The 14,987-nt window shown below is 57.1% G+C and overlaps 2 protein-coding genes across 3 annotated transcripts; both read left to right on the top strand.

Moving 5' to 3' along the window:
* The first annotated feature begins 105 nt into the window (after positions 1–105).
* Positions 106–4,169, top strand: Vps28 (VPS28 subunit of ESCRT-I). Of its 2 annotated transcripts, none has more exons than XM_076835516.2 (10): positions 106–211; positions 1,025–1,091; positions 1,633–1,661; positions 1,782–1,819; positions 2,072–2,161; positions 2,834–2,939; positions 3,062–3,163; positions 3,571–3,624; positions 3,705–3,796; positions 3,878–4,169. In XM_076835516.2, exons 2-10 carry the CDS (start codon positions 1,055–1,057, stop codon positions 3,993–3,995), a joined length of 666 nt encoding a protein of 221 aa, XP_076691631.1. In that variant the 5' UTR covers positions 106–211; positions 1,025–1,054; the 3' UTR covers positions 3,996–4,169. The 2 variants fall into 2 exon arrangements, with proteins under 2 accessions (XP_076691631.1, XP_076691633.1); XM_076835518.2 differs by lacking the exon at positions 106–211 and adding an exon at positions 228–601.
* A 4,329-nt stretch (positions 4,170–8,498) lies between these two features.
* Slc39a4 (solute carrier family 39 member 4) lies at positions 8,499–13,117 on the top strand. Its single transcript, XM_076835801.2, has 12 exons — positions 8,499–8,690; positions 9,107–9,391; positions 10,424–10,619; positions 10,715–10,875; positions 10,964–11,135; positions 11,426–11,598; positions 11,719–11,874; positions 11,945–12,064; positions 12,194–12,248; positions 12,349–12,501; positions 12,717–12,904; positions 12,985–13,117. Exons 1-12 carry the CDS (start codon positions 8,499–8,501, stop codon positions 13,111–13,113), a joined length of 1,980 nt encoding a protein of 659 aa, XP_076691916.2. The 3' UTR covers positions 13,114–13,117.
* The last annotated feature ends 1,870 nt before the right edge of the window (positions 13,118–14,987 follow it).

Here is a 14,987-nt window from a genome sequence, read left to right as displayed (position 1 = left end):
ACTTTGCCGCAGCCCATTCCTCTAAGAGTTCCCTGGCGGAAACCGGCCCGCGGGGGCGTGGCCAAGGCTAGCCCCGCGCAGAGCGCAGGCGGGAGCGCCGAGCGCCGAGCTGCCGATCGCGCCCCTTCCAGTGGGCGCGGGCGAGCGCCGAGTGGCCTGTCAGGAGCGCTCCGCCCCGGCGCCATCTCCGGGAGCGGCCGAGAGCGCCCAGGTACTCGCGGCGGGGCGGGACAGGCCTGGGCGGCGGGCGGCCCTTCGACCCGACCCCTCGGACGTCCCCCGTTCGCGCCCTCCCAGGTGCTCGGACTCCGCGGGCTCCGCTGTGTCCTTGGGAGCTCGGAGGGAGCCGGAGCACGGGGTTCCATCCCGCCAGCGAGCTGTGATGCTGCTTCGGGACCGCGCGCCAGGCTGGCGACTCCCTACTACGCCGCCCGCACCTGCCCACCAGGCCCCTGCCGTCAGGGTTCGCCCACCGTCCTGATGCCACTAGGCCAGAAACGGGCGTCTCACTTTTAACTCCTTTTTTATTTCCACCCTGTCTCAAATTCTTCGTTGCGACTGTGGTTTCACGCCTCAGCCATCCCCCCAACTTCCTTAGTAGGTAGGACCGTTGCAGGGGTCTCGCTTCCAAAAGGCCCCTGCCTGACAGGGAGCCCTCCCACGACGAGCTTGCCTTTAGCACTCCAATTCCTACCATACTACGATAAAACCCTCTCTCCTTCCTTTTACCCTAGAACATTCTGGGCTCAGAAAGCCCAGCCCCTCTCTGAAGGGTTGTGCTGGGTTGCTCTCCTCTGCCTCAAATGCTGTCTTCCAACAACTGTCACTTCCTCCTGTCTCAGAAGGATGGGGGTTCCATCTTCTGTCCTGCACATCACTCTCAGTGCCTCCAGCCTCTCTCGCTTCTGACGCCCCATGGGCTCTGTGTTTTGATAGTTGTGGAGGGCCAGTGGGGAAGATGTACATCAGGGCCTGACTCGGGGTGTCAGGGTCCTCTTGAATTGGTGCTGAATGTACTCCCCAGGTCTCACTTGTGGCTGACAGATCCTGCAGGATGTTTCACGGGATCCCAGCCACTCCCGGCATGGGAGGTGAGTATGCCTGCACCAAGCAGAACAGGAAGGGCCCAGGCTTATGCTGTGGCGGGGCTGATGGAAATGTGTTAGGGGAGGGAGTCATTAAGTCACCGACCTCCCCCCACCTTCATACTGCCTTGGAGGTGGCCAGAGATAAACAGTAAGAGCCCCAAGACCTCCAGGTAGAGCTAGCCTGGCCTTGCTCAGCACAGAGATGATGAGCTTCAGTGTGCACAGAGCATCGGCATCCTGGAGATTCCCATTGAGCCCAAGTTGTAAGGTGTGTGACAGGCCTTATTTGTACCACACTGTGGCATTATAAACAAAGTGGGGTTCTCCCTGTTGTGCAGCTAGGCCTGCCACAGCCATTCAAAACCAGTATCCTGCCCACTGACTGGGGGTGAAAATGGAACCCCCATCCTTCAGCTCCATCTAAGTTCTTTGGGATAGAGCTCAGGAGAGGCCTGAGGGAGGAAACTGAATGGGGCTGGGATCAGAAACTGCCCTGGGATCACTTTGTGGCCAGCCTGATAGCTTTCTGCCTACTCTGTTGCAGCCCCTGGGAACAAGCCAGAGCTGTATGAGGTGAGTGTCAGGTGCCCACCTGGCCAGTGTTGGCCCACAGCAAACAGCTGTGTGGACCTCCACTGGCCCCTGGGGCCACCAGATGCAACTGGGTGACATGTTACCTACTCTCTCCAACAGGAAGTGAAGTTGTACAAGAATGCCCGGGAGAGGGAGAAGTAAGTCAAGCATCTAGGCTGCCCCCAGCATGCACCTGTGCCCATCCAAGCCTCCTGGGAGTAGCCATCCCCAAACCCACCACCACATTGGTAGTTGGGGAAGACAACATGGGGTCAGGTTTGGGGGACATTTTCCAAGGAACATCTGCCAAGGATGGGCTGAGAGGTGGGCTGACAGTTCCACCATAGCTGCGTCCCATTGTGGGAGGTTTCCCTGCTTCAGGGCCATGCCTGATGGTCAGATTGTCTCAGGTATGACAACATGGCAGAGCTGTTTGCAGTAGTGAAGACAATGCAGGCACTGGAAAAAGCATACATCAAGGACTGCGTCACCCCCAACGAGTGAGCAAGCCCACTACCCTTCAATGTCCAAAGGGTACCCTACCTTGGGAGCCAATTCCTACGCTCTGCAAGGCAGAGGGGCTCAGTAGGCAGCAGAAATAGTGGTCTGGGGCTTCTGCTGGGGCACTCACTTCTGTAGGGCTCCCAGCACCATGGTAATGCTCCTGGGTGCTAGGTGGCCTCAGTGCTATTTCAACCAGGGAAACCTTGCATGGGTGGAAAGATATCTAGTGAAGGGCAGACATGCAAATATGTGTGCTCCTGGCCCTGTCTGCCGGGCACGGGTGACCAGATTTGTGGAAACTCCTTGGAGGCCAGGAGAGAGGTTGGGGATGTCTAGTAGGAGGCAGTGCTACTTAGGCCTGGCACCCAGTGTGGATGTGGGGGTTTCATTCAGTGAGGTAATAAGCCCAGCAAGCCATTGGCCTCTCAGGACAATGTGAACCTGTGCCAGTGTGAGTCTTATCCCCTGTGGCCATCGTATTTTGGCCTCTGCTCTCCCCCAGAATTCTTGTTTTGTACAGACTCGATGGCAAGCCTCAGCCCTCAGTGTCCAGTCTCTGACTCCATCACCTGGTCTTCCATGAGAGCCACTATGCCTGAACAGGCTGGGGAAAGCAGGATGAGCGGGGGCTGGTTTCAGGCATGGGTAGCAGCTGGCCTTTTCACTAGGTACACTGCAGCCTGCTCTCGGCTCCTGGTTCAGTACAAAGCTGCCTTCCGGCAGGTTCAAGGCTCAGAAATCAGTTCCATTGATGAATTCTGCCGCAAGTTCCGCGTGAGTGAGCCACTCTTTCCATACCACAGGAAGGGTGCGGTGGGGTGCCCCTGAGAAGAGGCCATGGCTTGCATAGGGCCTGCCCCTTTGCAAGACTGAGCACCTGCATCTCCTCCCTTCAGCTGGACTGCCCACTCGCCATGGAGAGGGTTAAGGAAGACAGGCCCATCACCATCAAGGATGACAAGGGCAACCTCAACCGCTGTATTGCTGATGTTGTCTCAGTAAGCCCAGTCTCCTGGGAGGGCAGGAGGACTTTCTGCAGCCCATCACTGGTATAGAGTCCAGGGCCTCAGCTGAGCAGCATCCCAAAGCCCACCTGTCTGCCCATAGGCACCTATGAGACAGGCACAGGGTCCACTCTGGCAAGATCCTGGCCTGGGAAAGTTGTATGTAGGTGTACCCATAGTTTCCACATAGCTCTCCTTGCAGCCAGGAGACACCCCCAGGAGGGTCCTGTACATAATACCCCAGACAGGAAGGAGCCCCAGGGCTTTGGGATCAGGTATGATGAAGAACCTGAGGTGGGAGCAGCAGGCAGGCTAGGCCTGGGGCCTGGCCCTGCAGGGGAACCTGCCAGGGGCCTCCCTACACCAAGCTGGTCTGTGAAACCTCGTACACGCCCCCCCAGCTCTTCATCACAATAATGGACAAACTGCGCCTGGAAATCCGCGCCATGGACGAGGTAAAGGAGTCAGATGGAATGGGGATTTGGGTGGGTGGGCAGGCAGGGCCAGAGTCCCAGCCCCTCACCTGTGTCTGCAGATCCAGCCTGACCTGCGGGAGCTGATGGAGACCATGCACCGCATGAGCCACTTGCCCCCAGACTTTGAGGGCCGCCAAACAGTCAGCCAATGGTGAGTGCCTCTCCTATGTAGGCCCTCACCGAGGGGCCCTCATGGCCTTGCTGCCCACACCCCCATTCACTCTGCTTCCAGGCTACAGACCTTGAGTGGCATGTCAGCATCTGATGAGCTGGATGACTCCCAGGTACGGCAAATGCTCTTCGATCTGGAGTCCGCCTACAACGCCTTTAACCGCTTCCTGCACGCCTGAGCCTCAGAGTGGCCTGTGGGGGATGGGGGATGGGGGATGGCTACCTAGGGGACCATCCCCCACTTCCTCTGGCCACACCCACCCTGGACAGCTTTGTGAGACTTGATGTCCAGAGCAGCTGTCTGTGTCTGTGTTGTCAAGACTCACTCCCAATAAAGATGCTATTGTTCTGCCTGCGTTGGGTAGCTACCCTGGGCCTGCCCTGCCTGATCTGTCTACCCTGCTGACCTTCTGGTAGGATCCTGCAGCCACTGCTCCCGAGATCAGCATGGGAGCTTGGCCCTGTCACTTCCACTCTGCACACAATCTGTTTCTTCAGGGGCATTGTCCTCCCCAGTGGGCCTTGCCTGGGCACGTAGTAGGGCTGGGGGAATCTCCACTGCGCCTGCCACGCCAGCCTCCCCACTCAGCACCTGAGTGCTCCAGTCAGAGCCCTGGGGTTCAGTCCCTGGTACCCCTTCCACACACACAAGAAGGCTATTCCAGGCAGCCTGCGGCTTCATGAAAAACTACCAACCATAACAAGGCTGCCAGCTGCCCATTGTGGCATTTGTTGTGAACCTGACTCATGTCAGAGACCACAAGCACAGGCTCGTGCCACATACTAGGCCACCATACTCAACTACTAGGAAGGCTGAGGCAGGAGGGTCACAAATTTGAGACTAGCCTGAGCAACTTATATGACCCTGTCTCAGAATAAAAAGGAGTGGGAATGCATCTCAGTGGTAGAGCACACCTGGGTTCAATCCCTGGTATGAAAAAAGACACCCAGGGAAAAGCAGTAAGCCATACGACCAAGAGAGGCAGGCTAAACATTGCAGCACATGGCACCAGGGTATGGCAGAGCAGGGTGCTGGTAGAACAGCCTTGGTGGCTGGGGAATAGCCTTTTTGTGTGTGTGGAAGGGGTACCAGGGATTGAACCCAAGGGCACTCGACTCCTAAGCCACATCTCCAGCCCTATTTTTGTATTTTATTTAGAGATAAGGTCTCATTGAGTTGCTTAGCACCTCACTTTTGCTGAGGCTGGCTTTGAATTCATGATCCTCCTGCCTCAGCCTCCCAGGCCACTGAGATTACAGGCATGTGCCACCACCCCTGGCAGAAACAGCCTTTTGATACTACAGCATGTAAGGCCTGCAGGAGTTCAGAGGGGCTAATGGCAAAGGTATGTTGCTTTGATCTCTTTTCTTTTATTGTAATAAAATGTAAATTTGCCACTGTATCCATTTGGAGTGCACAGTTCAGTGACTTCAGGCAATTTTGCTGCAGTGAGCCATCTTCACTGCCTGAATTCCCCATCTTCCCAAGGTGAACCTCAGCACCCAGGAAGCACCAGCCCCGAGCCCTAGCACCCTTCTGCTTCCTGTCTGTATTTGAGCACTCCAGCCCCATTGTGTAAGTGGAATCCACTGTTTGTCCTTTTAAGAATGTCTGTATTTCACTCAGCCGTGTCCTCTAGTGCACCTATGTTGTACCATGTGATGGGATTTCCGCCCTTCTAAAAGGCAGAATGCTGCTCCAGCATGCCTACACCTACACACACTATGGCTTGTCACTCACCCCTCTGTGGGCACTGGGTGGCTCCACCTCCTGGCTGTTTTGGGTAATGCAGCTGTGACAGGCTTATGGTTTTTGTTTTTTTACTGTTCTGTGGATTGAAGCCAGGGCCTCACACACACTAAGCCAGCCTTCTACTGCTGGGTTACTTCCTCCACCTAGTGTTTTGTTTTTATGATGGGTGCAATTACATTGAGCTTACTGGATGATGGAATGACGCAGAGGATCTGGGATGCAGGAGAGGGTACAGTACTGTTGCAAGAGGGCAAAATTGCGACGTATGCAGTCGAGGGGAGAAATAAAAATGTCCATGTGCTTCTGCTCCTTTCAGAGCTTTATTCTCTCAAATTACTCCATACAGTTTCACTCTGTAGGTTCTTAATCAAGAAAATGACAATCCTTGATGCTGGGCATTGCAATAGACATAATCAATTCACAGCAAACAATTCTAGATTCATTCTAAGCACTGCAGACACACCTAATCATGACAGGCTAATGACAGACATCCCCTCTGCAGGCTAAGTTCAAAAGTCCTAAGTCTTAGGCTTTATGTCCAGCAGATGCCCACCCACTCAGACCGTGGTGACCAGGTCTGGAACCAAGCAGGCTTTTTCTGGCATGGAGTGGACGACCGGTTGAGGAGGGGGTCTTAGGGAGAAGTTGCGGCTCTCACCAAGGTCCAGATGAGGTGGTAGAGTTTGAGAGTGGTGAGGATCATGCAGAGGCTCAGGAAGGATGACAAGTGATGGGACGTCAGGTCCTCAGCAGGCTCTCCAGCTCGAGTGCATCCTTGTTTCTGGTGGCTGAATCCCTGTTCATTTGCTCTATTGTTTTTACTACATTTGGGGGCTTTTGCCCCTCCTTTCAATCCTTATCAGCTACCACTGGATTTCTCAGTGACATCATTTACCCCGGGGTCAGAAGCATCTGGTTGGTGTCTCCCCGCCCCCATCTTCTCGCCCTTCCCTCTTATCAGGCAAGGACAGCCTGCCAGGGGCTTCACTCTGTTGATCAGGATCAGTGGAAGTGACTTGTTTGAGGCCACACTGGAGGGATCTGTGGGTGTGCCTGGTGAGCCTGGGTACTGGTGAGTTGCTTAGGCTCGGGCCTAAGGCCATCCTCACAAGTACCCAGAGGACTGGCCTTACTGGGGAGGGAAGCCATCTGAGAATGCTCTGAGTGGTAGCTCTCAGACTAGACAAGAGGGCATCGGGAGAGTGAGAGGGCACAGGAAAATGCACCGAGGCCCTTTGGGCAGAGGCCAGCCTTGCACTGACCTTTGAGGGCTCAGACAGTTTTGGCCCCTGGGGTGCAGAAGTTAGGGAAGGCCTGAACATCAGACCCAGCCCAGATCTTTGCCCAGAAGCTGACAACTTGAGCATTGTGTGGCCAGAGGCTGTTTCAAGCCAGCCTGGTCCTAGCCTCTAACCAGCCCAGTGGTAGAAGGAAGTAGAAGGAAACCTCCATTTTTGGCCATCGCATCTTGAGAGATGTGTGGGGCTGCCCTCTTTTTGTTGTCCCAGGCAGCCTCTCCCAGGCCCTGCCCTAACTTCCACTTAGGGACAGGCAGGAGAGGCACCTGACCCCAGGGCCCAGGACATCCAGCCCAAGCTCACCAGGCCCTGCCCTGCCCTACCCTACAGGGCTAGGGAACAGAGTCCTTGGCATCAGGCTCCCAGCTCAACAACCCAGCCCCACCCTGCAGAGCTCGGGTGTCAGGGGTTGGCTGGACTCAGTGGGAGGAGCCCAGAGGCAGGGCTGCCCTAGGCCTGGGGATGTCCAAGATCCCTGGGGTTCAACCTTTCCCCCAGACTGCACAGAGGTAGAGATAAGGCCCAGGGGTCAAAGGCTGGAGAGAGAGCAGCAAGGGGGAGCACACTGGGAGCCACAGCCTCCCCTGACCCTCCCCAGGCCCAGAGCTTGGGCACTTCCCAGACCTCCTGCCCTTATTGCTCATCTCTCGGTCCTTGTCCCTGATGATGCCAATCCAATAAGAAGGACCTGGTTTTGAGAAACACAGGGGACTCCCGTCCTGAAATCTGGTGCCATCCCCAAAGTCTGGATGACTTTGTTCCTGTGACAGATGTGTATTCAAGGAAAGATAAATGCCTAAAATGGGGAGGAAAGTTCATCCTGTTTCCCCTGAGGTTACGGAGGGGAGAGATTAGAGAGGAGCAGGGAGAGAGCAAGAGAATGAAGCAGGTCCATTTGAGCAGGGAGGCCACATTCAAAGCATAAGTGAAGCACTGTTACACCCTGACCCCCAGAGCCCTGCAGGTGGGGCCAGGGCGAAGGTCGTGTCCTCCCTTACTGTTTGTCCGTTGGAGCTTTGGCAGTTTCCTGGGGATTTTCCCTGAAGGGCTTGGGGTGCGGTACATGACTCAGCAAGCACCTTTGTGGTTCCTTACACAGCAGCCCATCCCTGGCCCAGAGACCACAGCCCCATCCCCAACTTGGGCCACAGGCTTTGGGGAGACAGCTGGGAAGGCACCAAGGCAGGTGTTGGCGGGGAGGATTCTGAGGTGCAAACGTGGCCTTCATGCTGCTCTGCTCCAGGAGCATAAACTTGAGGGTGACCTCCAGAGAGAGTCCCAGGAGGGGATGCTTGGAGCCCTTGGGAGAGCAGAGGGGGTGACCCTGCACCACTACTCTGGGTTAGGCAGGTAGGGAAGGGATGCCCAGGCCATCACCGAGGGGAAGGAGCCCAGTCCTTATTCCCCAACAGGCAGCAGCTCAGCTCCTTGCTATCAGGGAGGACCTGCCACTGGAATGGTTAACCCAGACACCTCCAGCAACCAATCACAGAGCCCTATAGGAAATACCTGGGAGAGGTCCTGGGGCTGGGGCCAGACCTGTAGAGCCCAACCCTAGTCTGGTCCCAGCAGCCCACAACTGGCTCAGACACACAGACTCCACACAGCACCGAGCACTCTGGGGACCAAGCATGGTATTCCTAGCCCAGCTCACACCAGGGCTGCTGTTGGCCATGACGATGGTAACGGCAGTGGTGGCCCAGCCTGCCAGTCTGCTGAGCCTGCTCACCTCAGGCCAGGGCACTCTGGATGGAGAGGAGCTGAGCAGCCTATTAAATAGGCTGGTGGACCGTGTGCACTGTACCAGCGGGCCGTGTGGAAAGGTAACAGCCCCACCCGATGGGTCCCCCAGCCCCGGTGCTTCCTGCCTGCTCCACCCTGCAGCCTGCAGCAAAGGGAGCTGGGCAAACTCCAGGAGGCGGGCCAGGGCCAAGGCCAGGGCCAGGCCTACCACAGGCCAGAGCCTTTCCTCCCCTGCTAGGGGCTGTCAGACCTGCCCCCCACCCCACACACAGAGTTCCGCTCTTTTCCCCAGGCTACTAAGTCGGCAGTGGCTTCAGGAAGAACCAACCCAGAGGTGGGGATCTGACTGGTGGGGACCTTTGTGTGTGCGAGCCCAGTGAGGGGCACAAGCAGGGAAGGGTGTGAGAGAAGGTCTAGGGCCCGTCCTTGCCAGGGCCTGCCTCTGCCCTCTCTGATGGGCCCAGTCCAGCTCCTGTCCACCTGTTTCTGCCCACAGTGCCTGTCTGTGGAGGATATCTTGGCCCTGGGTAGGCCTGACAAGCAGGGGCTGGCTCCAGGACCAGTCCTAGAGTCCAGGTACATAGCCCGCCTCAGCGCCGCTGTAGCTCTCTATCTTAGCAATCCAGAGAGCACATGTGCAGACATCCAGGCTGGCCGCTGGGCCTCCCATGCCGACCACTTCCTGGTCCTACTGGAGAGTTCTGAGGCCCTGACCCAGGGCCTAAGTCAGCTGCTGCAGAAGATCAAGGCCCAGTCTGCTGGCCAGCCTGCTGGGGAGGAGGTGAGGGCCCATGTGGGCTGGTCAGGAAGTAGGGTAAAGTGGCCAGAACACAGGAAGGGGCCATTAGGGGGTCAGTCCTGACTAAAGCAGGGGAAACACCCACACAATGCCCTCCAGGCTTTGGGGCCACCTTGGGAGGTAGAGTGGCCCTGGGGGATCTCATAGGGGTTTACACTGACTGGGTCAGGGACTGCCAGAGCCAGGAGTCCCAGTGAAGACAGAGTAGGCTGTGGGGTTCCCCAGTGACGGCAGACCAGGAAGGCTCTGGTGCCCCAAGAAGGCCAGAGAGCAGACTGGGGGCCCGGACTAGCTGGGCCAGGGCAGGGCTGGGCTGTGGCCCCAGGGAAGAACTGAGGCTAGCCAGGTGGTAGGTGAGAAGAAACAAGTGGTTCCGAATCCAGGAAGTGCATCAGGCTGGTGGGTGCAGACCCTGTGGATCAGTGGGAGACATTCCAACAGGTGAAGGCAGAGCTGGAGTCCAGAAGTTCATTGAGGGTGGGGCTGAGGCCCATCCGTCACAAGTGCTCACTACAGACTCAGTCTGAGGCACAGTTAGATTCAACCAAATCTGTTTTATTAATGCTCATCACACTTTAGACCTCCTAATTCTAAGTCCTGAGTCAACACCAAGGGTCCCAGGTGCTCACCTGTGACATGTCTTAAGTCTGGGTCGCTGGAACTCATCCAAGCCAGAGGAGTCTGGTGCAGGGGGGAAAACAGCAACGGGAGGCCTCGGTTTCTTTGTCCAGGTCCTGTTGGTCCCGTCGCCCCACAGAAGTCTGGGTCTTCAAGTCCTAGTTCAGTTGTGCTTGTGGCGGATAACTGGGTGAGGTCTGGGGAGTACGCTCCCGGTGTAGACGCTTACATCCCTAACTGAAGTGTCTCTAAGTGTTGCAGTTCACATTGCATCATGGGCACATTACTTATAGTCATAGACTCATTCACTCAACCCACTAATTAATACTAATTAACATAATCAACAATCAATAACCCTATAATAATTCTGGTGCTCCTATCACTACCCCTCCCCAGGCCTGTGTAGATGTCCCTCAGCTGCTGGAGGAGGCAGTGGAGGCAGGAGCTCCTCAAAACCCGGGCCCTGTCCTGGCCGCCCTGCTGGACCACTTCAGGAACGGGTCCTGTTTTCATGCCCTGCCAAGCCCTCAGTACTTTGTGGACTTTGTGTTCCGGCAGCATAGCAGCGAAGCTCTCAACATGACATTGGCAGGTGAGACCTGGGCTGAGACCCCCCAGGCTCCATGTCCCTGGGAAGGGCAGACCTGGAGCCCATACACTGTGCACTACTTCTGTCCTTCCTAACAGAGCTGGAAGCTTTGATGAAGCGCCTGGGAGTGGGTGGAGAGGCCCACAGTGACCACAACCACAGTGACCATGAGGACCACAGTCAACTGGATAGGGAGGCCAACAACCGGGACCCTGTTCCCCTTGCCATCCTCAACAGCAGCTCCAGTGTGTGGGACACGGTGAGCCACCTGTGCAGTCTTAGGAGGACTGGGGGCCCCATGGGTGCATGCTCAGCCCCTGACCCTTGTTCTGCACACCTCCCCACAGGTGTGCCTGAGTGCCAGGGAGGTAATGGCTGTTTATGGGCTGTCTGAGAAGACTGGGGTGAGCCCTGAAGCCTGGACCAGACTGAGCCCTGCCCTGCTCCAGCAGCAACTGAGCGGGGCCTGCAGCCCCCAGGCCAAGTCACCCGCCCAGGACCAGCTCAGCCAGACAGAGAGTGCGTGCCCAACCCCCAGCTGGGCCTACCTGGCTGTGCCCAAGGTGCTGGCCTCAGGAGTGGGGCCCACCTAGGGAAGAGGGAGTGGCTACTGGGAATGGGGAGGAATGCAGGTAGAGAGGGAGGCAGGCAAGGATGGAGGCCTGTAAGGGGGCTCAGGGAGGCTTTGAGATAGGAGGGCCAGTGTAAGCAAAGGCCTTTGCTGACCACGGGCAGCCCTGGTGAACTCCTGCTCATCCCCTGGCTGGGCTTGGGAAGCAGGGGGTTCTCAGTGTGGCCTCACCCCCTAGGGTATCTGTATGGCTCCCTGGCCACACTACTCATCTGCCTCTGTGCTGTGCTTGGCCTCCTGCTGCTGACCTGTGCCCGCTGCAGCTCCGCCACCCACTATGTCATGCAGACCTTCCTGAGCATGGCCGTGGGTGCACTCACTGGTGACGCCCTCCTGCACCTGACACCCAAGGTCTGTCCTCACCCATCAACCAGAGTCCTTCCTTTCCCTCCCTCTCCTGGCCTTCCCCAGACCCAGCCTTTCCCCCCCGCTGTGGGCCCTAAATCCCCCCGCCCACACTCTGCTCCCCAGGTGCTGGGGCTGCACACGCACAGTGGAGAGGACCACACACACAGTGGGGAGGGCCTTGGCCCACAGTCCACCTGGCGTCTACTGGCCGTTCTGGGAGGCCTTTACATCTTCTTCCTGTTTGAGAGCCTCTTCAACATCCTGCTGCCCAAGGACCAGGTCAGGCTCGTGGGGACCCAGTGGGTACACAGGAAGGAGACTTGAAAGCCCCTGACCTCCTTCCCCACAGGATCCAGAGAAGGACGGGCACTGCAGCCATGGTGGCCACAGCCACGGTGTGTCCCTGCAGCTGGCGCCCAGCGAGCTCCGGCAGCCCAAGCAGGCCCACGAGGGCTCTAGCGCAGACCTGGTGAGCGGGCCACCCCTGCTCCATGCAAAGCCTGGTTCAGGAGAACCCTCCATAGTCCCGTGACCCGTCCCCATGCCAAGGCCTGACCCCTTCTCCACCTCAGCCAGGGCTCCCCCTCGTTCCTCCCAGGTGGCAGAGGAGAGTCCGGAGCTGCTGAACCCCCAGCCCCGGAGGCTGAACCCAGGTGAGCTCTGGGGAGGCGCCGAGTGCCAGGGCCTGCGGGCAGTGGGCGGGCGGCGGGGCGGGAGTAGGCCTGAGAGGACTCATGCCCATCGCGCCCGCAGAGCTGAGGCTGCTACCCTACCTGATCACCCTGGGCGACGCCGTGCACAACTTCGCTGATGGACTGGCCGTGGGCGCGGCCTTCGCGTCCTCCTGGAAGACCGGGCTGGCCACCTCGCTGGCGGTGTTCTGCCACGAGGTGCCTCACGAGCTGGGTGAGCTGCAGGGACCAGGCCTGCTCTGGTGGGCGGGGATACCGGTCAGGGCGTGGCCTCTGTGGTGGGGGTACCCTGGGAGGTGGGGGGACCCTGGGTGCCGGGGGCACCTCGCCAGGTGGTGAGGCTGGCTACCCTGGGCAGCAGCGGGTCGGTCCTGAAGGTGGGCTGGGCCTGCCTGCGGCGCGGACCTCTGGAAGGGACCCTGTCCACAGGGGACTTCGCGGCCCTGCTGCACGCGGGGCTGTCGGTGCGCCGTGCGCTGCTGCTGAACCTAGCCTCCGCGCTCACGGCCTTCGCCGGCCTCTATGTGGCGCTTGCAGTCGGAGTCGGCGAGGAGAGCGAGGCCTGGATCTTGGCAGTAGCCACAGGCCTCTTCCTCTACGTGGCGCTCTGTGACATGGTCAGTGGGCAGCCGGGAGCCTGGGGTGGGGAGCTGAGAAGGTGCCTAAGCCGGCCACTAACCCAGTGCCCCCTCCTCAGCTCCCCGCCATGCTCAATGTGCGGGACCGCAGGCCCTGGCTCCTCTTCCTGCTGCACAACGTGGGCCTGCTGGGCGGCTGGACCGTCCTGCTGCTGCTGTCACTGTACGAGGACAATATCACCCTTTAATAATCCTGCCCCTGTCTACAGCTGTTGACTCTGCCTCTGACCAGGGCTCCTCATACCTTTGGATGGGTCAGCAGCCAGAGAACCCCAGAACCTCGAGAGTCCCCTTCTCCCTCCCCAGGTTTGGGGCCCCTATTTCAATAAAGGCAGCCTTATCCGTGAAGCCCTGCTGTACTCTCCTTGCCCAGAACAAAGAGTCATCTTGAAGAAAGCCCACCCTGCAGCCACCAGGAGAGCTGTCTTGGGCTCCTCCAGCCGCCAGCCCTTGTCTGTGAAGACCCCACCCAGAGAACCAGGTCAAAGGAGCTGTCCAGGTGGGACCCCATTCCCAATCAAAGCCAGCACCACCAGGGGGGCTCCACACAAGAGGCCTTTTTGCTCTTACACAGAAGCAGTCCCAGAGGTGATCAGACCAGAGTGTGACAGCTCACTGTCACTGGGTTTGCCCTGTGCTTCTCACAGAAAGTGTCCACCATGAGTCCCTGGCAGCCGTCTCCTTGGACGGCCTTAACACCACCACCTAGCACAGACTGGATGCTTAACACGACAGAAACGGGTTCTCTCACGGTTCTGGAAGACAAAACTCCAAAGGCAAGGTGCCAGCAGGGCCACACTCCCTCCCATATCCAGGGAAGAACCCGCTCCATGAGCCTTTCCAAATTCTGTGGCCTCAGGTGCTCCTTAGCTTGTCACAGCACAGCTCAAATCTGCCTCCAGCTGACATGACACTGTCTTGTGTACATATTTTCTCTGCTTATAAGGACAGCGGTCATTGGATTAATGGTCTACCTTCATCCAGATGACCCCCATCTTAAGTAATGCCATCTGCAATGGTCCTATTTCCAAATAAAGTCACATTCTGGGGTGAGAGTTAGGGTTTCAACATTTTTTTTGGGGGGGGGGTACTGGGTATTGAACTCAGGGGCACTCAGTCACTGAGCCACATCCCCAGCCCTATTTTGTATTTTATTAGAGACAGGGTCTCACTGAGTTGCTTAGTGCCTTGCCATTGCTGAGGCTGACTTTGAACTCACCATCCTCCTGCTTCAGCCTCCCGAGCCGCTGGGATTACAGGCATGCACCACCATGCCCGGCTTCAACATATCTTTTTAAAAATGTTTTTAGTTGTAGATGGAAACAATACCTTTATTTTATTTATTTACTTCTTTATGTGGTACTGAGGTTCGAACCTAGTGCCTCACAAGTGCTTGGCAAGCGCTCTACCACTGAGCTACAGCCCCAGCCCTCAACATATTTTTTTTTTGGTTGACACAATTCAATCCACAATACTCCTCATGGTCCAGAGCTGCCAGAAGGCTCTAGCCATTATATGCACGCCCCAGGTAAAAGAAAAAGTTGGGAGAAGAGAGCAAAAGGAATGAGAAGCCTAGGGGCATTAGTTCCAGCCCATCATTTACCCAGTATCAGGTCCACGAACAGCAAAGCCAGAGGTCCATCTCAGGTGATGTTCACCTGTGCTGGGTAGGGGTACTGCCTTCAGGGAACAGGGGTGAACTTGGGCAGGAAGGGCCACATCCAAGAGCTCCTTGACTTGACACAGTTCCCCATGAATGGTGTGGAACAAGAAGCCATATGTTCCAGCCAACTCTGAGACTCACCTCAGCATGAGGAAACTGGGGGTTAGACCCAAGGGCACTTTACAACTGAGCTACATCTCCAGACCCGTTTTTAAGTTTGTTTATTTATTTATTTATTTATTTATTTATTTATTATTGTGGTTCTGGAGATTGAACCCAGGGCCTTGTGCATGCAAGGCAAGCCCTCTACCAACTGGGCTATATTCCCAGCCCTTATTACTTTTGTTTTGAATAAGGGTCTCACAAAATTGCCCAATCTGGCCTCAAACTTGAACCCTC

The sequence above is a fragment of the Callospermophilus lateralis genome, chromosome 16 (genome assembly GCF_048772815.1).
Source record: "Callospermophilus lateralis isolate mCalLat2 chromosome 16, mCalLat2.hap1, whole genome shotgun sequence".
Lineage (NCBI taxonomy): Eukaryota > Metazoa > Chordata > Mammalia > Rodentia > Sciuridae > Callospermophilus > Callospermophilus lateralis.
This window is presented reverse-complemented; position numbering and strand designations above follow the sequence as displayed.

What these genes read in the sequence shown, in the direction of transcription:
- Slc39a4 (XM_076835801.2), top strand. Translation starts at nt 8,499, where the DNA reads ATGGTATTCCTAGCCCAGCTCACACCAGGGCTGCTGTTGGCCATGACG. An exon ending in TCTCAACATGACATTGGCAG is followed by an intron (nt 10,620 to 10,714) that starts GTGAGACCTGGG and finishes CCTTCCTAACAG; the next exon opens with AGCTGGAAGCTTTGATGAAG. An exon ending in ACGTGGCGCTCTGTGACATG is followed by an intron (nt 12,905 to 12,984) that starts GTCAGTGGGCAG and finishes CCCCCTCCTCAG; the next exon opens with CTCCCCGCCATGCTCAATGT.
- Vps28 (XM_076835516.2), top strand. Translation starts at nt 1,055, where the DNA reads ATGTTTCACGGGATCCCAGCCACTCCCGGCATGGGAG. An exon ending in ACAAGCCAGAGCTGTATGAG is followed by an intron (nt 1,662 to 1,781) that starts GTGAGTGTCAGG and finishes TCTCTCCAACAG; the next exon opens with GAAGTGAAGTTGTACAAGAA. An exon ending in AATGCCCGGGAGAGGGAGAA is followed by an intron (nt 1,820 to 2,071) that starts GTAAGTCAAGCA and finishes AGATTGTCTCAG; the next exon opens with GTATGACAACATGGCAGAGC.